At 30.9% G+C, this 20,719-nt stretch overlaps 5 protein-coding genes across 6 annotated transcripts; 2 read left to right on the top strand and 3 right to left on the bottom strand.

Moving 5' to 3' along the window:
* Positions 1-999: 999 nt before the first annotated feature.
* Positions 1,000-7,897, bottom strand: LOC116766891 (uncharacterized). Its single transcript, XM_032657028.2, has 17 exons — positions 7,760-7,897; positions 7,378-7,511; positions 7,125-7,240; positions 6,777-6,934; positions 6,416-6,599; positions 6,228-6,334; positions 5,919-6,140; positions 5,572-5,772; positions 4,682-4,865; positions 4,313-4,455; positions 3,765-3,884; positions 3,182-3,386; positions 3,039-3,110; positions 2,687-2,892; positions 2,324-2,419; positions 1,990-2,133; positions 1,000-1,713 (listed from the first exon to the last, which is right to left on the bottom strand). Exons 1-17 carry the CDS (start codon positions 7,832-7,834, stop codon positions 1,516-1,518), a joined length of 2,565 nt encoding a protein of 854 aa, XP_032512919.2. The 5' UTR covers positions 7,835-7,897; the 3' UTR covers positions 1,000-1,515.
* On the bottom strand, positions 7,858-8,761 carry LOC116766892 (frataxin homolog, mitochondrial). Its single transcript, XM_032657030.2, has 2 exons — positions 8,394-8,761; positions 7,858-8,145 (listed from the first exon to the last, which is right to left on the bottom strand). The coding sequence occupies exons 1-2, from the start codon at positions 8,682-8,684 to the stop codon at positions 7,897-7,899; spliced, it is 540 nt and encodes a 179-aa protein (XP_032512921.2). The 5' UTR covers positions 8,685-8,761; the 3' UTR covers positions 7,858-7,896.
* Positions 8,762-9,124: 363 nt separating this feature from the next.
* Positions 9,125-12,477, bottom strand: LOC116767153 (carbonic anhydrase 2-like). 2 transcript variants are annotated; one of them, XM_032657346.2, is made up of 6 exons: positions 12,386-12,477; positions 11,774-11,989; positions 11,059-11,219; positions 10,716-10,802; positions 9,834-10,061; positions 9,125-9,710 (listed from the first exon to the last, which is right to left on the bottom strand). In XM_032657346.2, the coding sequence occupies exons 1-6, from the start codon at positions 12,414-12,416 to the stop codon at positions 9,456-9,458; spliced, it is 978 nt and encodes a 325-aa protein (XP_032513237.1). In that variant the 5' UTR covers positions 12,417-12,477; the 3' UTR covers positions 9,125-9,455. The 2 variants fall into 2 exon arrangements, with proteins under 2 accessions (XP_032513237.1, XP_061377601.1); XM_061521617.1 differs by lacking the exon at positions 10,716-10,802.
* A 418-nt stretch (positions 12,478-12,895) lies between these two features.
* Positions 12,896-14,782, top strand: LOC116767151 (MYCBP-associated protein-like). The gene is made up of 2 exons (XM_032657344.2): positions 12,896-13,477; positions 13,561-14,782. The coding sequence occupies exons 1-2, from the start codon at positions 12,975-12,977 to the stop codon at positions 14,780-14,782; spliced, it is 1,725 nt and encodes a 574-aa protein (XP_032513235.2). The 5' UTR covers positions 12,896-12,974.
* Positions 14,783-15,277: 495 nt separating this feature from the next.
* LOC116767150 (carbonic anhydrase 1-like) lies at positions 15,278-19,812 on the top strand. The gene is made up of 9 exons (XM_032657341.2): positions 15,278-15,367; positions 15,697-15,812; positions 16,251-16,331; positions 16,400-16,445; positions 16,544-16,582; positions 16,658-16,825; positions 17,361-17,608; positions 19,347-19,550; positions 19,688-19,812. Exons 1-9 carry the CDS (start codon positions 15,298-15,300, stop codon positions 19,790-19,792), a joined length of 1,077 nt encoding a protein of 358 aa, XP_032513232.2. The 5' UTR covers positions 15,278-15,297; the 3' UTR covers positions 19,793-19,812.
* Positions 19,813-20,719: the final 907 nt, after the last annotated feature.

The following is a 20,719-nucleotide window of genomic DNA, read 5'->3' as shown; positions in this document are numbered from 1 at the left end:
AAAAATCATGCTTTTTATAAACTGTGATGCTATTATTGAAATTTTATATTTTGGGTTTCTTTTTTCAATCATAAAATTTTCTTTACATTAAAAACTTATTATTAGAAATAAGTTTAGTAAACCTGAAGGACGATATCATATTATACCGGTTAACTTCGCATTAAACTAGCTTTTACTCAAGGCTTTGCTCTCGATACCCCAAGATTATTGGGAAAAGAAACTATCCACCACTATGACTTCTGCACACACAATGCAAGCGAACGGTCATAAAATAACAAGCTGGAGCTAAAACTAAATAAAAATGTATTAAATTAATATCTCATTAAAGAAAACAATGCATTTTTTTAATCTGTTTATTGGTTAATAACACTGACTTACAATATAACTAATGCTCACACGTAATATAATAATTTATTTACCGTTAAATTATTGTTGAATTATGTAAGGCGAAATATTTTCTATAGTGACTATTAGCTACGATTTTATAAAAGTGACCATATAATGAATTTGAGAGGACCAGAATAAACGACATTCATGAGAGCTGTGGCTTTAATAAGCCGCAAGTTGAAAAATTCATTAACGACTTAAGAGGCCTTTGTTATATCATTTAAGCCTAATGGATTAATAGGACTTCTTCAACTGACATAGATGTCAGGAAAGTCGAGCAAGCGAATGGCATGCACTAAAAAGTAATAGACAGGTTGGCGTTACTTACACATACGTTTAAAAATACTTTTATTGTGTAGCGATGTAACAGATATTTTCACAAACAGGGATATAACGAGAACTTGTTTACGGGTGCCTCAGCAAAATCTTGTAGTGACATTTTATTTACAAAAACTTCATCTAGGTTGAGTGAAACTAATATTTTTCGGATTACAATGCGTATTTTATTATTTAAAAAACTACATGCTCCCGACGTTTCAGTCACATTGCAGCAACCGTGATCACGGGCAGACCCTGTGATCACGATTGCTGCAAAGTAACCGAAACGTCGGGAGTATGTAGTTTTTTAAATAATAAAATACACGCAGTAATCCGAAAAATATTAGTTTTATTTAAATGAATACTCGCGAAAGTCTTAGATTTCGTTCATCTAGGTTGCTTTAAGTGCTTATGATTTTTAGAAGAATTTCAAAAGGACTAAATAACATTGTAAAACCTTGTTTTTCACTATTATACGTTTATTACTTTAAAATGTTGGATGAGTATTTTTTTTCTGTAATATAAGAATAATAAAAACTTCAATATATGGGACCTATTCCGTTTTCCTGTTTATTACTTCCATTAAATTCAGAAGATTTTTCAAGGGAATTTTCATCTGTGAGGACAACATGTCTACTAGAGCTTAAGTTATACTTTGATTGAGCGCCCAGGATCCCCGAGTCTCGTCCATTTATTTGTCAGCTTACAATTCAGTTGCCAACCAAAAGTCGTTCAATAATAACACTATTTTGCATAAATAGATTTAGGACCATAGGAATGCACTAGATACATCTCACTTAGACAAACAGTTCACAATATCCCACCCTCTGGGGGCTTTTTAAATACATTATATAATTCCATCAGCTGTTTATTATTTTTTCCTATTGTTTTCACGTTACGCACATCTAGCCGTCTATTGACGTGTACTTTAGCGCCCTCTATACCCGACCAGGCCTTCGCGTGACCTACCAATTTGCTCCATGGCATAGTCCATTCTTTCCGAAGATACTGAAAGTAGACATAATGTCAAACAAATATTTGTCACTGGCATTATTTGAGTGAATAAAATCTTTGTTTTTAATTAGGAGTGTAATTGATTCGTTTTCGCTTACAACTTAGTCCACCTGGTCTTCGAGAATTTGGGTTAGAGATATACTTGTTAAAATTATAGTTATTCCTCGAGAACTACACGGAATTTGTGGATTAATTATAACCTACATATGTTTTGTTTGGATTCCCTAAGGATGATACTAATTCCAAACCAACCTTGCTTCATTCACTCACCTGATCGAATGGCTTCTTCCCAATATGAAACATTATATACAGAAGAGGCGCTTTGCTCAATACGATTTTTTCGTCACACTCTTCTTGTACACCAATTTCTTTGAAGATCCGCTCCGTGTGCAATTGTAAGTGATCGTAAATTACCTTAACAAAGTAAAATAAAAATAAATCAATGTACATATTTGAATTCAGAATAGTTATAGTGAAGACAAATATAATAGAGGGCATTATTTTAATTTTCTTTTGAAAGAAAACCCAATGGAGAATTTTCTTTAAAAGTCTTAAGATTATGGAAGACGTTACTCTATTAAATTAGTGCTGTAACGACACTCACTCTTAAACTGTCCCTTCCAGATGACGTCATCATTATCTGGCTTGTTAGAGCCATCGCATCACTCTCCCTCTCAGCATTTGAAGCAGGAACACTACCCTAAATTTCATATTGATGATTTAGTCAGTTCACACAATAGTACGATTACAAACATACAAGATTATAGAAAAGGCCTAATGCTAGGACTTATTGTGAAGTACCTAAGCGTTTGAAAAACTTAATACTGTTTAAACTTCTTAGAAAAATTTTCCTTATCGTATTAATTGTTTTAGTACAAGATATCAGCTGTAGAGACGTAAAGAAATGTAACTGAAATATTACATAGACATTTATTTTCTATTTGAATTTATATCAAATAATACTGACTTCTTCCAAGAATTCCGCAAAATCTGGAAAATCACTGAGACCGAAATTATCAGATACGGTGCAAGTTATCTTGCTCTGTGACACAAGATTTTCTATTTCCGTGGTGTGTTTATGGTCCTCGTCTATAGAGCACAGAGCTTCGGCGATGGCCAGCGCTATAGACGATAAAGAGCTATGACTTCCATCGAACGATAACGATGAAGTCGCTAAAACAATATTAAAAACATCGTTACAAATACTGTGATTAATATTGACGGTATAATTCAACTGTCAGAAGGCTAAAGGAAATATTTACAGATGTAAACAAAAGTTTTAGTTCTTTAATTTAAATATAAAGAATTTTGTTATTTACTTGAGTTGTTTACTCTCACGTGTCTTGACTTCGGTTTTGGTTTATTCATATTATGCGCTTCCCCGTTTGAAACTGGAATTAAAAAAAATGTTTAAAAACGAAAAATACGCCTTAAATTATTATCTAAAAAATATATATCATACCGTGTGTTTCTCTAGCAGATTCCTTTTTGGCCCATTTTAATAATTCCTCATAAGTAATTATAATTAACATTTGTAACAAAAGTGATCCTCCCACAGGGTTGACGTTTGATGGTAATGTCCCTTCCAGAACGTTCGCTGCGTTCTTCAAGCAAATAGGTATGCAGTCCAACGTCCTGGATATACATGTTAAGCACAGCGATATTGTCTAGAAATAATACAAATGAAACATACATAAATATTCACAAAGTTTTAATATATTTATGGCTAAAAACTAAAGTTGCACCGAGTTATTTCAAAAGACGTCGCAAAAGTACAAGTTAATATTCCATGCGCAGCCAAAATTGTCTGCAACGTATAAAGCTCCTGTATACTGGTAGCAATGTACTAAAATTATTTAGTACATAAATATTTTAGGATGTCCAATAAAGTTTACATCATTATTGTTTTTTGTTGGTCCATTCTCTTTAAAATTTCCACATCGAAATTACAATTCTGGCAGAATAAAAAAGATGCCATATAAAATACTTTACGACACTAAGTTTAGCTTTGGAAAGTATATTTAAAGTATTATATTCTACAACACCTGATACATGGAAGCTCCAGACTTGAGTGCGTTAACGAGGATGGGAGGAATGAACTGAAGAATCGAGCCAGCCGCCGCCAGTGCACCCGAAAGCCAAGGCGGTCTACGATCACACCAAACCTGTATCGACATTGGACATTACATCTTAACGCATATAAAATAGAGTTGTATTTAGTAAAATTAGACTCCTAGTCTACATTTAATGTTATACGTTATATGAATGCTATATTTATGATCGTTTGATTCAAACCAAGTACAAATAGTTGTAGTAACTATGAAAAATGATTTTTAATTCCTACAACAATGAAAATAAAGAAACTATTTGAAGTTAAACAGATATAGATTCTACATTTTTTAAATACTATCAGAAATAGTTACTACACTTAAAATTTTAGATCCTGCAATTATTATAAATATATGGAAAAAAAACTGTTTTTATGACAATAAAATGGCCATAGCAAACGACTAATCTTATAGTAAAAGGTCATCGTTGCGTATAGACATCACTAGTGCGAGTTGAGATGTTGCTTGTATCAAAGAAACATCACCTGTCGTTTGTCCAAACACAGTGCCCAATCTCTCCCAGAAATTTCTAATGCGTAGCACAGAGTAGACCTAAGTTCGGCTTTGCTTCCAATCGTAACTAAAATATATGTGAGAGCACCGACAGCCCTAGCGTATTCTTCACCAGCTAATAAGAGAAAAAATGATATATATAATATATACTAATAACTGCTACAGGCATTGTCATGCTTATATTCACTTTAACCGCAATATAGAACCAGAAACGGGATTATGAAATTGTAAGTATCCATTCACTGTATAGCAATTGTATTAGACATTTCTTTGCAATTCTGTTTTTTTACAATACATTTGTTATCAGAACTGAACATTCATCAATATAATTAAAAACGAACCGTTTTCATCGCCTTCGAACCTACAAAATCCATCCGCAGTACACAAAAACCCATCACATTTCCCGAAACCGTCACAATAGTACCACAACCCGTCCGCCGGCCACCGAGCATTGTCCATAGACATGTGACGAATTCCGTGTATTATTAACGTTCGGCAAAGATGACAATCACGCATCATTAGTACCTATAATCAAATAATGGCTGTACAAAAATATTAGTCCGAACACTTCTGTAATATGTATTTAATAAACATGTACATGAATAAGAAAATAGTTTATTATGCAAGAAGTAAACAATAATTTCACGTGTTTAATTCTGGGATAAGATATACAAAGTGTAGAATTTCAGTTATTCCGTAAATTGCTGGAAATAGGGATACCTAGTTTCGTTATATTTCAAAATGTCTTTAATGAGATAAAAATACATCATGGATATTAAAATAAGGCCATACTAATTATGTCGTTGGAAAGACATACAAAACAATTCCAAAACTAATGACAAGTCAGGATGACGAGAAAAATAAAGCTGAACATTTCAATTCTATTACAAGACCCGAATGCATTATGTTGTGATATCTAAGATCGTTTCAAGTACATATCAACAATGGAACTTTATAGCATACACTACGCGGTATATTTTTTTTTCTTGACCATTATACAACTTTAGCGCATGCGTGATCACTGCCCGAGATCACGGTTGCTGTAAAGTAATCAAAACGTGAGCAAAATAAATTAACAAAACTGCGTAATATACTAGAAAAACATATAAATTAATTATCTTAGGGGTTTGGACAGCATCAAAACCATTTAAAATCATTAATGTCCTTGAATTGACACGATTTTGAAGACTAATCAAGAGCATTATTGTCTCCTACATTATATTTAACTAACCTTAACGAGCAACGACCATGACGGCTGCGGTTGCGCCAACAAAACCTTCAAATCTAAACTTAAAGCCGTTTTAATGGAAAAATCTTGTGAATTTTTGACATTCACATCATTAGAACCGTCAAAAAACTCTGGACTGACGAATGTGAACCACGGAAATGCGGTGTCTTTTGGGCAATGCACTTCACCCTCTTCTGTGAATGCCTGAAAATTTGTATAGCTAATATTAATTTCCATGCATAGATTATCGTTCTTATTTTTGCTATCGTCATGGATGTCTCAACTTTGAACACATAGTCCACTTAATGTATCTTTTAGTTCCCGTATTTTGAAGAACCTAATATTTTTACCTGATGTAGGAAATGCAAGTCAGCTCCCCGATAGACCATGCATTTGAATAGTTCGTTACATTTAGCATGTACGTCCCTTACATCTCTGGACTGTTTGGTCTCTGACAAACCGGCCAAGTCTGACCCATTGTTGCATATTGATGGCAATAACTGAGCTACACACAGGAGTATATTCAATATGTCGTTTATCAATAAGGGAGTCGTAAATTCTGTTGTGTTCGTCTGAAATATATACAAGCGACAAGACTCCATAAATTAAAGATAATAAATGATCTAGTTTAAACGAATACAAAGTACGAGTCGCCTTACCTGGCAATATCTCACCGTCAATATTGTGAGAGTTTCGTTCAACATCCCAGCGAAAATTCTCTGAGCCATCCTCGGCGGGACTGTATCCCATAAATCTTTTTTGCTTCCTAACATAAAACAATAAAATTTTAATTTTCATAAAAGGGAGAAGTTTTTTTTTTGGTAATCTAAACTGTATGGAGATTTACCATTCATGTATAACCACCATCCTTGTATGGAAGGCGTGCCGCAGTCGTGGAGCTTGTTAGTGATGTCGTCAATGGGCCTTCCTCCTGAATCTTGCAATATATATAGCGAGAGAACTCTATTGTGTAGATCCAGAACTCTCTCGCCTACAGCCTCAGACATTGTCACATAACGCTTATAACAGGCCTAGATTAAATTATCATATTATTCACATATTTCTGCACCGTCCCACAGTTGATGATTTTATATTTGGTACCTACTTCAACAGTCATTTAATAGAATATAATTTTTTAGTAACCCGAACACAATTAAATCATTATCATGAACATGTTAATCAAGTCAACATTAATTATTCTTACGCACGAGTAGTACAGAATGTCGTTCGGTGTTCCCGCTATCTTCGACGTGTTGTACGTAGCAATACAGGGTGTTCTTTAAAAGTGCCGCGGCTCCGAGCGCGGCCGTTAGGACGGGCAGGTCGGCATGATCGAGCGCCTCTTGGGCCAACATGTGGAGGTGTTCTTTAATGGCAAATAAATGTATAGTTTTATATATATATACTATTAAGAAATCTGATTTATTGTACTTATTCCAGTAAATAAAAGAAAAAATTTCCGTTATCTGGATATATGTATGAATGTAAATGATTTTCATGACTACATAAAAATCTATCTTATTCAGTTTCAGTAAGATAATATTTAAAGTAATCACCTAAAAGAGAATCACTTGATTTTGTAGCCAGCTGTGCAAATTTATCTGGATCCGAAGTCTTTGCAACGCCATCAGCCTTTTCCTCTTCAACTGACACAAACAAGCCGGAACCCTCGCTGAAATTATATAAAATATTTTTTCAGAAATATATAGAATTTAAAATACTGAATATTCTGCAATTTAAAAAATATACCTAACTAAAGAAATGCCTTCTTAATAATATTAACAATATAAATTATTTAGGCTCACTTACTTAAAAGCAATAGCAAATTCTTCTTCCAACCACAGAACTATTTTAACAGCTGCAAACGAAGCACTTCTTGGAAAGTCTAATTTCCCCCCGACTACTCCCCGGCAAACTTTTTCTGATAGGATTGTTTGATTTTTCTGGAAATTCGTTCAAATTCCATTGAAAGAACAGAAAAGTGATAAATTATGATTTAATACTAGTATTTTTGCTAATAACAATTTCTAAAGTTGAATGAATTGAAATGTAACCATCTAAGTGTAGTGAGAATTAAAAAAATTCTATATTCTGTAAGGAACAAAGCAATAATTTATTTATAAAGCTTTAGGAATTGCTAACTTTGATAAGATTAAAACTATTTACTTAAAAATCTATCCATACAATTTACCTGATAGTATTCTAAGTCCCGCTGCAACAGAATGGGAATTCTGTCCATAATATTTCCATCCTCAATCACTTCCATGTTGGTTTAAAAATAAAACAAAATTGTAATTTGACACCTACTTATATTACAGATCAGATATATTACACTACACTATGTGCGCAATCTTTAAAATCAACATTATCTACTATTTTTGATATTTCATTTTGTAATAGATTGTGAAGTGAGACTCCGTCGTGCTTGTAGACCCAGTAGCCACCGTTTTTTAGTTCGAGGTCATACCGCTTGGGACCTGACACCGGGGAGCTCAACCATATTTGCTTGTTTGGTGTTTGTCTGTTTATCACATACGTTCCATAGTTGGATCCCAATGCAACGGTTAAAACCCCATCCTGAAATATAATAAATAAATAGTTAATAAAAAAAATGTTTATGGAAATTGCAATATCAAACAACAATTATGATGTATGTTTTCCTTTGTTAAATATATATCAGTTTTCAATTCAGTTTTTGGTAAATTTTGTTACATAATTCAATTTTTCACTGCATTCACATAATAGTTTTGCTATATTAAATATGGATTTCAAATGATATCTGAGAAAAAGCTTAGAAAACTCATACAAGATAGGTTGAAACTCACACTAAAGGTTATGTCAGCGCCTCTTAGTTGTGGAGATTGATCTATTAACACTTCAAAATATTCAAACAGAGACTCTAAAGTTTCACTACAAATCTTCTCAAAGACTGCAGGTTCAATGCCGTCCGAAGAGATAGTATTATGTGAAGCTCTAATACAGAGTTGAATAATTGTGTTATTGCAGGCAAGGACTCCTTTGTGACGAAGTGCAATAGAATATGGTGTATGTTTTAAAGAATTATTGATTTGTCTTCGCACTAGGTACCGGCTGGTACGTATAATGGACCTGTACATATCGATAACTTTGTACTCGAGGAAGCAACGAACAGCTGATCGCAGAGCAATTCTAAACGATACTTCATTTTGAAGCTTCAGCTGTTAGTTTAAAGTTTGACAGTGACATAAAACTGGCATGTTCGTTTAAAAACGAGTTCTATGAAAATTATAAAAGTCATATGAATAACGCAGTTTAGTTTTATATATTATGATTATTTGTGACATTCCTAACAATGAAGCCAATTATTAAGACCTTAATGTCACTGTCCAATTCAGATCTTTTAAAATAAAAAAATATTTTTAAGAAAGTATACATTTATAGACATACTGTATGATTTGAAATTTCAGAAAAAATATACATAAACATCTTTATAAGATTAGCTTACAAACAAAAATATATTTTTGTTCTTATCTACTAATCTTCTTATTCGTATTAAATCTAAGATATAAAGACAAACTGATTTGTAATATGTTTATTTTTATTTGCTTTCTGACTCTATTAACCCTTGAAAATTTGTCCCAATATTTAAATAGTTCACAAATTTAAATTTAAAAAACACACCACAACTTCTCGAACTTCGAATTTTGACAGTTGTAATATTGTCAAAGTAATAGAATCCAAGCTTTTCCTGCTAATTTTAAATTAGCTTATATGTCGTTATACAAAATATTATTCGTAGTGTCGGTATAATATTGCTATAGAATTATCGACCCAATAGCTCATAATTACAACGTCTGAATATAACGTTAGCAGCTACAATACTAATCGGCATTTCCAAAACAGCACATTCAATTTTCATTTTTCTCGGGTTGAGTTTGTAAATCGACATTTTGCTTAGGTAGCATCCATGGATTTGCTTGGTACGCTGGAGATAAAATTGAAATTGATGGCTCTGGAATTCTTGGTATTGGTAATAATGAGTTGTATTGATTCCAGTGCGGACGGATGAAGAGTACATGACGATCGTTTCGTTCTTGAAGAGGTCTGAAATTTCTCACGATGGGTTCGTCCCAAGGATCCCACAACTTACGAAATTCCTTCATCTGTGGAAAAGTTTTGGTTTCTTAAAACAGTATTTAATAAAAAATCCTGACATATTTAATCAACGGTTAGACAATATATAAATTTAGCTTGTTTTTAAGAGCAGGTTTAAATCATTATTTTACCTGATCGAAAGAAGCGTATAAGGTAGGTCTGGGTATAAGCCATCTTACTACGTGTCTTTCTCCTTTCACGGTTGTTAAACTTCCCCAATATAAAAAGTAATCTTCGAAAAACATTGGCAAGAGCCGCGACATAGGGTATGGTCCAACTCGAGTATTTGTTTGAGCTTCCTGTATACGAGGAAATCCTTCTAAGACCCACTGGAGACGCGGGTCAGGATTTACACCATACTATAAGAAACATGGTATATATACCATTTACTATAGCTTCTAAAGATAGTTACAGAAATGGGACTACTGTATAATATTATGTTACCAAAAGAAACAAACAAATCTTACAACAAATATCTATGTTAATAAACGAAAGAAATGTAGCAATTGGATACTTATTTATAATTTAAAAGTATCAAAATTATATCTACCGAAATTATTTCATAAGCTAGATCCAATTTTTGTTTGAACCATCCAAGAAGTTTACTACCTATAGAAAAGTGTGGGTCTTTGTGACTACAATTTATAGCCTCTAAAGCAGACCCCGTATCTATTTCAAATACGGAATTAATTTTTTTTTTATATAGAAGTATAAAAAAAATGTCTTTCACAAACATCCTTCTATTTTATTCTTAAATAAAAACTATAGCAAATTTATCTCAATTATTTAATATATTAATAATAAGCAAGAACAGAAGACCTTATAATTTTCTTCTAACAATGTCAGAACAAAAATACCGCTGGGAGATATAATACGGCTTAGTCATGAGGGTTGAAATTTATATTACTGTGACCTATATTTTAGGGTTTATTCATTAGGAAATAAGAGTGAGTATAAGGCCAAAATAGAAAATTGGTTTCCACATCACTTAGGGTTAATTTGCAAGAAATTACCTTAATAATGTAACATATCATTACAACTCCATCATTATGTTTGAACGCTTCTTCCTGCGTCATATATTCTGATCTAAAGAAAGTTACCTGCAATTTTTTTTACCAGAATGATTATACCTTGACAATAGTATTTAAATATAAAAGCAAACACTTATAATTAAGTGTGGAGATATATATCAAAACAAATTGCCTTCTCTCTATCTATAACGTCAACTTTTTGCTATATAAAAATAATAACAATGGTTTAACAGATCAAGTCAACGTATATATATGTAACAAATAAGCGTTAACGGGTATTTTAATAATGAAATATTTATATTTTTAATTAGATAAGATTTAAAACCTGCATTTCAGCTGGGTATTGCCTCTTATCTATGGTATGCTCACTACCCTCCATCATATCCGCACCCCAATGAAAATGTACTTGAGAAAATATGTGTTTTTCTAAAAGGGGTCCACCTTTTAGATAAGGTCTTTCGGTTCTCCATTTCGCTCCAAGCAGGACTAAAAGTTGAATAATTAGTTAGCATTTAAAATAATTAATATCTAAAATTATTATTATATATGGTGTTCCGTAACTAATTCATTTTAAAAGAACGACTTTTTAGTACCTACGTACATTTTTATTTATCGTTTAGCAGTAACGCCTGAATGCCATTAGTAATGATTATATTTTTAAAAAGTTCGAAACATATGCTTGGGTTTGTGATAATACATCGTGGTGTGTCGAATTGTGTATTCAGGTGTACAAATTGTCATATGGTTTTTTTTATTGTGCCTCTTAGTAAACTATATGTATACGTTGGTTATACACGAAACTAATAATGTACAAGTAATTTATACCACAGCTATTTAGTTGGATATTTAATTTACCCCGGAGTAATAAACTTGGGGTTTTTCCGGGGAGACAGATTCTAATTTTGGGACAACCGAGCCATTAATTTACATAATTACTGACTTTGCTTCCGAGATGATAATGAAAAGATTCTTATATGCTATGATTTGTAAACTATTGCAAACCATCTAATAAGACTAATAGATTTTAAAAAAGGATAAACCTGTGTGACCGGTGTTTGTTATTTTGACTTTGTGAGGGTATATTTCGAAGTTGTACCAGACGAGATCTGGGCACGGGTACTTTAGAGAACCCGTGATTGACACATCTATGGGAGTTGGAAGGTCACCTTCTAATTCACTCAAGTAATATATCCATTCCAAAGTCCCTATATCCGGAATAACAATTTCCTCCTCTTTAGGATGTTGTTCTTCCTCCTCTGAAATTTTATACAAATTAAAACCTACAGCATGTTTCAAAAATATATTTAAAAAAAAATATTTGTTAAAATACCAAGTATTATTATAGATTATATTTAAATAAAGTAGCTATGTTTTAAAATAAATTGCAATGTGATAAAAAAATGTCTGCTGTTTAATTATACAAAACTTTCCCGGCCACATTCGGGTTATAGACATTATTAAGCTTAAGAATTATATTTTTTTACTTTATTAAATATAATAAAATAGATAAATAGATTTAAGCCTATTTTAAGATTGAATAATCCATTTATATGATATTTAAAACATATTATCTTTAATCCCGAAATCTCTTTAATAACGAAACTCATTTTATGAAACATTGGGCAAATATTATTTCAGTTTAAACAATTTACCTGTTTGTGCTGGCGCTGCTTTTTTGTACATAACACTAAAATTTTGTTAAAAAAATAATAATAACTAGATTACAATGACAGACAACAATATGTCGTTTATGAAAATTGAAATCTAGAGGGATTGAACTTAATGTTATAGAAGAGGTCCAATTAAACGTTTTTATCGATACAAAATCATTTGTTAAATGATTAATTTGTATTTATTTTAGTTGTTTTTATTTTAATAACGTATTAATTTTCGAATTTAATTGTACAAAGGCGTGCGAATTTGGTAATTATATGACCAATAATATAATCAAATTCAGGAATTTTAGCGATATTTATCGTATTACTAATTGTTAAGATACAATTTTAATTTCATCGACATTCACTAGAACACAGTTGAAATAGAAATAAGATTCTTTGATAAGAAGGACTACAGTATTAACACTGAAAGACATAAAGAATAATACCTTGTTATTAATGATAAGTTTTGAAATCTCACGTCAAATATTTGACAAAATAATTTTATGCAATATTTATGGATTTGAAAAGGTTTTTAGAATAACAAAAATCTTATTCTTTCATAATTCAAATACGCATATATAGTATGAGTAACAAAGATTTTAAAAATATAGATTGTTTTGATTACATTGAGCCTGATCGGGAATTATTGGCATGGGAGAAATGGATAAAAATAAGAAAGGAAGAAACAACGCATCTAGCTCAAAGGTTAGGCAGAGATCCAGCAGAACTAGAAATGAATATCTTTGAAAACAGGCGACAAGACAAAGAAAGAAAGATAACTTTAGAACATGCCCAAATTGAGAAGAAAGTTGGAATAAGAGGTTCCCTTTGGGAGCAACCTCAACGACTTAAACAAGGCTGCTATTGTGAACCTGCTTATGAATTGCAACGAACTAGAGCTGAAATGGGACGCCCACGTATAATTCAACATATTGGAGTACCGATGTATATTCAGGAAACTGAAAAGGGGATTAGTGGTGTGTCCAAAAGAAACCCTTGCACTAAATTAAATGCAGAATACGTGAAATATAGAGCTAAGAGGGAGAAGGAATTGGAAGAAAATATAAAAACTATAGATCCGTTCAGGTCAGATAGTAGAACAGATAATTAGAATGTTTCTCTAAGGATGTTACTTTTTTTTGTTAAAAATAAATTTAATTTTTTTTCAGACCCGAAATAAAAGATCTCGTGGTTGTAGGGACCAAACCCAAAACACCTCCTAAAAAAATGCCTTCGGTTCCAGTCATATCAATTATTTTACAGAACGAACCTCTTGGAGATTTTTATCCTTCAATTTACGCCGTAAGAATAAATGATACGGTATTTTTTAAAAACACGCCGCCTCACGATCTTCACAGTTTGCATGAAATGCAAAAACAATCGTGGCACGTGAATTGCAATTCTTGGTCTTATTACTTTAATTGTCCGGTCAAAAGGGTTGGGAGAAGCAAGTTATTTTTACAAAATCTTGGTACAGTGACGTTGAAATATTGTTGGAAAAAATTAAAACCAGTTAGCGTAGAAGACTATCAAGAGCCGGTTTTCTTTTTTAATAGAAATGAGAATGTAATATGTCCGGGACAGACTCAATATATATATTTTACTTTTATATCAGGTGAACCTGGGTCATACAGAGAGACTTGGGAATTGATCTTTTATAATGTTTCATTTTACGAATCCGTTGATAAGGCGTTCAAAGTAAATCTTTACGCGGATTCGACAGAAAACTTCTACAAAATTAAGAAGAAGATTGAAAAACTTGAAAACTTTATCTATAACATTCTGCTTCGGAATATTGCCAGGGATTTGTTACATGAAATAATTACAAAATCAACAAGTGTTCAACCACAAGTTTATCCTTACAAAGAAATGTTTTTAGAGGCTGAAATGTTTGTTATGAAAAATCCTGTATGTTATTATCATCAAACTGAAGTTATGAAAATGAAAAATTTCTATGAAGAGATGGTTGTTCATCGTCAATGGGATTTATCTATCAGCAGTTGGCGGTTAGAAATGATGAAAAAGGATTATGAAGAAAGAATGAAATACTTTGATTTATTAAAGTCATCACATAAGGAATTACAAAAACCGTGGTACGAAAAGAATGATTTATTTGAACAAAAATATAAAGCTGTATACGAACTGCTTGGTCAATTTGCTAGTAAATTGGATTATGAATATACTCGTATACCAAGTATGTTTTTTATGAGTTTTCCTGAAGAATCACAGATACAATCTTCGACCACCATTCAAGAATCTCCTGCTGTTGTGACTCATATATTCTTTTTACGCGCTTATGAACACTTTTCTGTGACAATAGAATTATGTGCAGGCATCCTTAGTAGTTTAGATCTAAACAGATGGATACACTTTGATTTTTGTCGAACGTAAATGCTAAAAATGGTAATTAAAATTATATAGAGTATAAATGTTGCTTAGTTAATTGTAACTGTAAAAAAAATTAGAAGTTTTTTGACGTTTTAATTATACATCAACGTAGAATGTTTTTATTTTGAATTAAATATGTCGAAAATAAACGGTTAAACTCACAGTTAGCTTAAACTTGTTTAGTATTTTTATCGATATTTCTTGTTACCTATGTATTATGTAATTCAGATTCAGTATATAATATATTTTACTAAAATATTATATAAATAAAACTCTTTTAGTTATTTTCTTAAAAAAAAACAAGTCCGCTGTCAACTCCTTTAGAATGTCTTCATATATCAATGTCAGGGTTTTGTAACGACAACGTTTTTATTTGCTTGCTTACGTCATTAAACCATATATTTTTCAAACCTTATATTTATGGTCTAGTTTCTGTCATGAGTTGTAAAATGTTATTGTAATATAATAGTTAACAATAAGAATTTCTTTCTTTACTTTAATTTATTTAACGGAGTTATATGCCGCTGAAAAAACTAATCGTAATTTACGGATGTTTTATCTTCACAATTTATATAAACGCTCATGGAGGTTTGTGAAGCCACAACATTAGTGTGCATTTAATATTGTTAGTTAACTTAATTTTGTTTTTTAACCAAACTTGTAGTATTATGTTAATAGTTCTGTATAATATATAGATGCGAATTCAGTTAGCTGTCAAACTCTTAAAATACACTGATTACTCTTTATTTTAATTTTTTATATATTAATTGAAGCAAATCTGTAAATTTAGAAACGCAAAGTGAAAATGCAAAAAGTAAATAGACTTGAACCGATTAAAATATGTATATTTATTATATATTAGAAAAAGGCATTAATAAAATACTTAAATATCAATAAAATAATGCATATGTCATCAGACCAAGTGAGAGACCAAGAAAAAACAACGAAACGTCTAAACACGTTATTTGATGACGCTGACGATATCCAACCTCAACTAGACAATGAGGCCCGAGACAAATATATGTTTGCAAAGGTAAATCAAAACTTGACTTGAAGCTAAAAGCGCTTCAGCAAAACCAACTTTATGTAAGGTTAAGAATTTTGTTGTAAAAGAGTTTTAAGAATTTAACTAAGTTATATCTATAATGACATACATATTTAAATTGTTTTAATTTTGTCGCCTTTTTTTTAATGTATTTTTCAAGTGTATATCCATTCTTGGGAACATACATTTCGTTTTTTACATAACATCATCTAAGAGCTATTATATTTAGAATATATAATAAGTTGGTTGTTGCTTTGTAATAAACATCCCGCAAGAAATATAATAAAGAAGTTATAGAAAATATCCACACATGAAGCCACAATATAAATTAGTACATTTTATTATTTAATAAAATAATCATCAAAACTTTCATTACCGATACTCATAAAGTGATTAAGTAGATCGTTTTAAATCTTTTTATTTTAGCCAAAAACTGTTTTTGTATTCCGGTTGCCAACGCAATATCCAATAGTCACTATACCAATTTTGCGGAAGTCCCGCCAATCTGTAAGTGCCAAATAATAATGATTTATTTTGTATCTTTCGTTTATTACTATGAAGATAATATGTTCCAGACATATTTTGCAAAACGGAAGAAATTGAAGAAGACGAAGAAACTAAGTAACTATTATATAGTTTAAATAATATAAATATGTATATAATTTAAATATTTCCATCACCTATATTAGTATAAAAAACAAACCATTTCATTTTCACAGATACTAAAGCTCCAGAATTAAAAGAATGGACGTATAAAGGTAATATTTATCATGAAAATTTTTGTAATAAGATCCCTGGCTCTTTTGTTTAGTTCGAATGGAATATGATAACAGATCAGCACGATTGGCCGAGACGCTATCCTGATTGCGGCGGTCGATCGCAATCTCCAGTCAACTTGCCTTATACACCACTCGTAAAGGCTAAAGAAAGCCGACAGCTTATGTTTCTTAACTATGACGTATTACCAAAGAAACTCATGCTGTGCAATGACGGAAAACGAAGTGAGGATTTTTTTTTCATATTACTTCATGGACGTTAGAAAAAATAATAATACAGCAATTACCTTTATCTCTGCTTACACTTCTTTTAATATTTATTTCATACAAATATGTAGTTTAAAATGAAAAATAGCATCTGTAGCGTTTTGTTTTATAAATAGTCGCTGAAAAAATTACCAATCTTATCTGTACAAATAAAGTTAGATTTGGTGTTCCCTATCCAATTAGATCGGACACCGTAATAAAAGTTGATAGAAATGTTCCCATTGGGGTTCGATAAAAAGAAAATTTTAATATCCTGTCAAGATGCTTCCGTCTACGTTTATGTAATTAACGTCTTATTTTTTTTTTTTGCTTGCTTGATTGCAAAATAATATAACTGAAATGTTTTCCGATTATACAGGAAATAATGAATTTAAATATAATTTTCCAATTTATTTTATTCATCGATCAATATATTTTATACAATGACAATTTGTAGACTTAGTCGTCAACAACTTTTTAAGTATGATTTAAGTAAATTACTTTTATTTTGAAGTTGCTTTATATGGAGAATGGAAGCCCATAAATCAGCCTCTTATTTACGGAGGTGCAGCTCATAGCCGTCGATACTTATTTCATTCCCTAACACTTCATCGGCCTTCGGAACATAGAATAGGTGGTCTCCAATTTCCAATGGAAACTCAAGTGCTTTTCATTTCTGCGGAATACAAATCTTTTGCAGAAGCCATCAAAGCTTCCCTTAAAGATGCTCAGGCCTTCCTCGGTATTGTTAATATATACAAGGTAAGACTAATATATCAATAAGCTTAAAATAAAATTATATAAATCATTGTTACATAAAAAAAAAATTAAAGATACTTTTGAAGTACATTTACAACTTAGTCATCGCTATTAAATCTCTAGGGACTTTTCGTATATTCGTCTCCACAAAATTATTCAGCCAGCGTTACGAGTCCCTTCAAAACGTGATGTGTCATTAAATATTACAAGAGAAAAATACAGTTTACGTGATTTATTAATGCATGTAAACTACTTTTACCAGTGAAACAAATATGTCTACTATCTCCATACGGACAAATAAAACTTGGCCTTTCCCTTCCAATAAAAGTATGATAAAACTGAAACATTTTCCTCTTTGAATACCTACATTTGCACCCACAGCTTAAACTACCAAATTAAAACACATTAATGGAGTAAAAATAATCCTATTATAAATTTTATATTCAGTAGAAACATTGAGAAACGATCCGATTAAATTTAATGTGTTTCTGTAAGAAATAAGATTACGCTATATTAACCTACAATATTTTACTTGAATTATTTAAATTCCACTAAAATTACAAATTAATATTTATAAATTAAATATTCAGACGTTTTCCTCATTAATAAGCAATTTATCTCTAAAAGTAAATATATGTATATTGTTTGTAAGGAACGGTTTTATTAAAATTTTCATTTTTCTAAAAAAAATGCTATTAGGTGATCCTATTTTAATAATATAGGATCAGCAGTTTCTCAAAATTTGTTTAAAACTTATTAAAATTATATAATGAGATCTAAGACTTTCGCGAGTTTTATTCATTTAAATTATTAAAATTATAGCCATACTAAATAATCTTACAAATGAATTCATAAGTGTGCGGGTCTCTGTATGTTTATTATTTTATAAAAATTCCATACTTAGTTCTTAAAATAAAAGCATATAACAAGCGGTGACATGATGAAAATGTAAAGCTTAACTATAATAATTTAATTAGAGTTTTTAGATATTTTATAAAAAGTTAATAATAAGAAAACATTTTGTTAAATACTTTATCAGCCTTACTTAAACTGTTTCAAACTTTTACTGAGGTAAAATAAACTCTTGTTGCTAAGCCTAAATCAAAAAAACATTATCAACTTTTTGATATGAATCAGAAAAATTAATCTAGTTTTGGGAATTGTCTGTCAGGTGCTCGTTAAAGTTTGATTTTATCAAATCGTTATCTGAAATTGCTATTAATTACTTTATAACTGTTAACTTAAATTGCGTTCTAATAGTAACCAAATTTCTTGCTAGAATTAATTTCAGAGTTATCTTAATATGTTGGCATTTCGTTGATTTGAGTTTACTTTAATCTGACATGGAAATTTAAACTATTTGGAATTTTATTTGATGTAGAAGTTTATATATGTATAAATAAATAGATGTACATTTTTTTATGTATATATAATCTTAATAGTCCCATGCATATATATATTATATGCATGAGACTATTAGTTTTAACTAAATCTAATGAAAAAATACAAAACAGATAAACAAAACCTTTTTTAACTGTTTTTTTTTAATATTCATGTTGTAACGATGTGTTGTGATTCCAATTTAATTTGTATTAAATTAAATTAAAATTTTCAGACACAGCATATGAGTTAACAATTTATAATATTGAAATATTTTATGGGATTCCTTAGAAAATGAATAATTGTAATCATTTAATAGATAGACCGTTGAGTTGTAAATAGTATGCTTGTATCTTTTCAGTACGACAACCACACACAGCAAGGCTTGGAAGAATTACTAAAAGCGGGAACCAAACGCTTTAACACCTCCATGTCACTTCTACCATTAGGCTTCTTCACCCCTCCGTTGCAGCAATATGCTTGTTATCAGGGATCATTAACTTTTCCCCCTTGCACTGAATCGGTTTTGTGGTTAATAAGAGCGAAGGCTTTACCTATTACAAGGGTAAGAATTTATATAAGTTAATGAACTTAAATATTAATAATTCTTGTTACATTATTACAGATTAACTTATATTTTCATAGGTTAGGCGTTTAATATGGTTATTTGAAAAAGTAATTAATTTTTTTTTCATTTTCCAGAAGGCTATGGATGCGGCTAGCAGTATTTTTGAAGAAGATCATGTGGGATCTTGTCTAAGAGAACCGCAGCCTCTTAACGATAGAAGAGTCTATTATTTTCATTAAAATTCGTTAGTTTTTTAAAAGCTTTATTTTATTTTCTTGTTTTTAATTTCTTCGAGAATTTTTATATATTTATATTTAGTGTTTTAAAGAAATTGCCCAACATTTACCAAATATAAATCCCTAAAGCCAAGAAGTTTTTAAGGAGATTTAAAAAAAAAAATTCAAACAAAAAAGTTTTATGGGATCAAAATTAATTTTGTGTCAAGAAGATGAAATTTAATTTGTAAGTATAGAAATTGTATTTTAAAATATACTTTTTCTTTTTGAACAGCTTTAGTTTAAAGGAACTTTCTTTAAGTCAGGAAATATTTTACGCACTACTTGCTAGCGAGAGCGGAAAATTGTCTGTCGCTTGTAGCCGCCAGTGAGGCAAATATAACTCTCTTATTGCAACAGTAGCTTTTCTTTGCTGTGCACCAGACTCAAAACAAACTTTTTGAGGAAGGTTTTTACTCTACCTTCCTTGTAAGCCGGCTGTGTCGAGGTTAACGTAGCTATAATGAAGAAAATGTAATTCATTAATTTATGTCATATTCTCTAAAGTTTACATTTTTTTATTGGAGTCTAAATTAGTTGAATGATTTTATCGCTATACAAGTGATATCAATGCACCGATTTTATGAAATAAAATAATTTCTTTAGCCTGTCACAGTTTTCCTTGCATAAAAGGTAGGTATATCACGAAATTTAATGCAGTTGCAGCAATAGGCAAGTCCTGTTTTTTGCTTTATTTATTATAGAAAAGTGGTCTAACTTATCTATTTAATATATATACATATATACACATAATATACGCATATTGTTATTTTGCATAAGTATAATATGTTGTATCAGATATTTTTAGTAGCTCAGAGGAAGAATATTCTCTGACACATATTTTTAGGGAACTTACTGAAATCTGTATAAATCACATCTACGTGATACTCA

The sequence above is a fragment of the Danaus plexippus genome, chromosome 10, assembly GCF_018135715.1.
Source record: "Danaus plexippus chromosome 10, MEX_DaPlex, whole genome shotgun sequence".
Taxonomy (NCBI): Eukaryota; Metazoa; Arthropoda; class Insecta; order Lepidoptera; family Nymphalidae; genus Danaus; species Danaus plexippus.
Note: the sequence above shows the minus strand (reverse complement) of the source record. Positions and strands in the feature narration are given on the sequence as shown.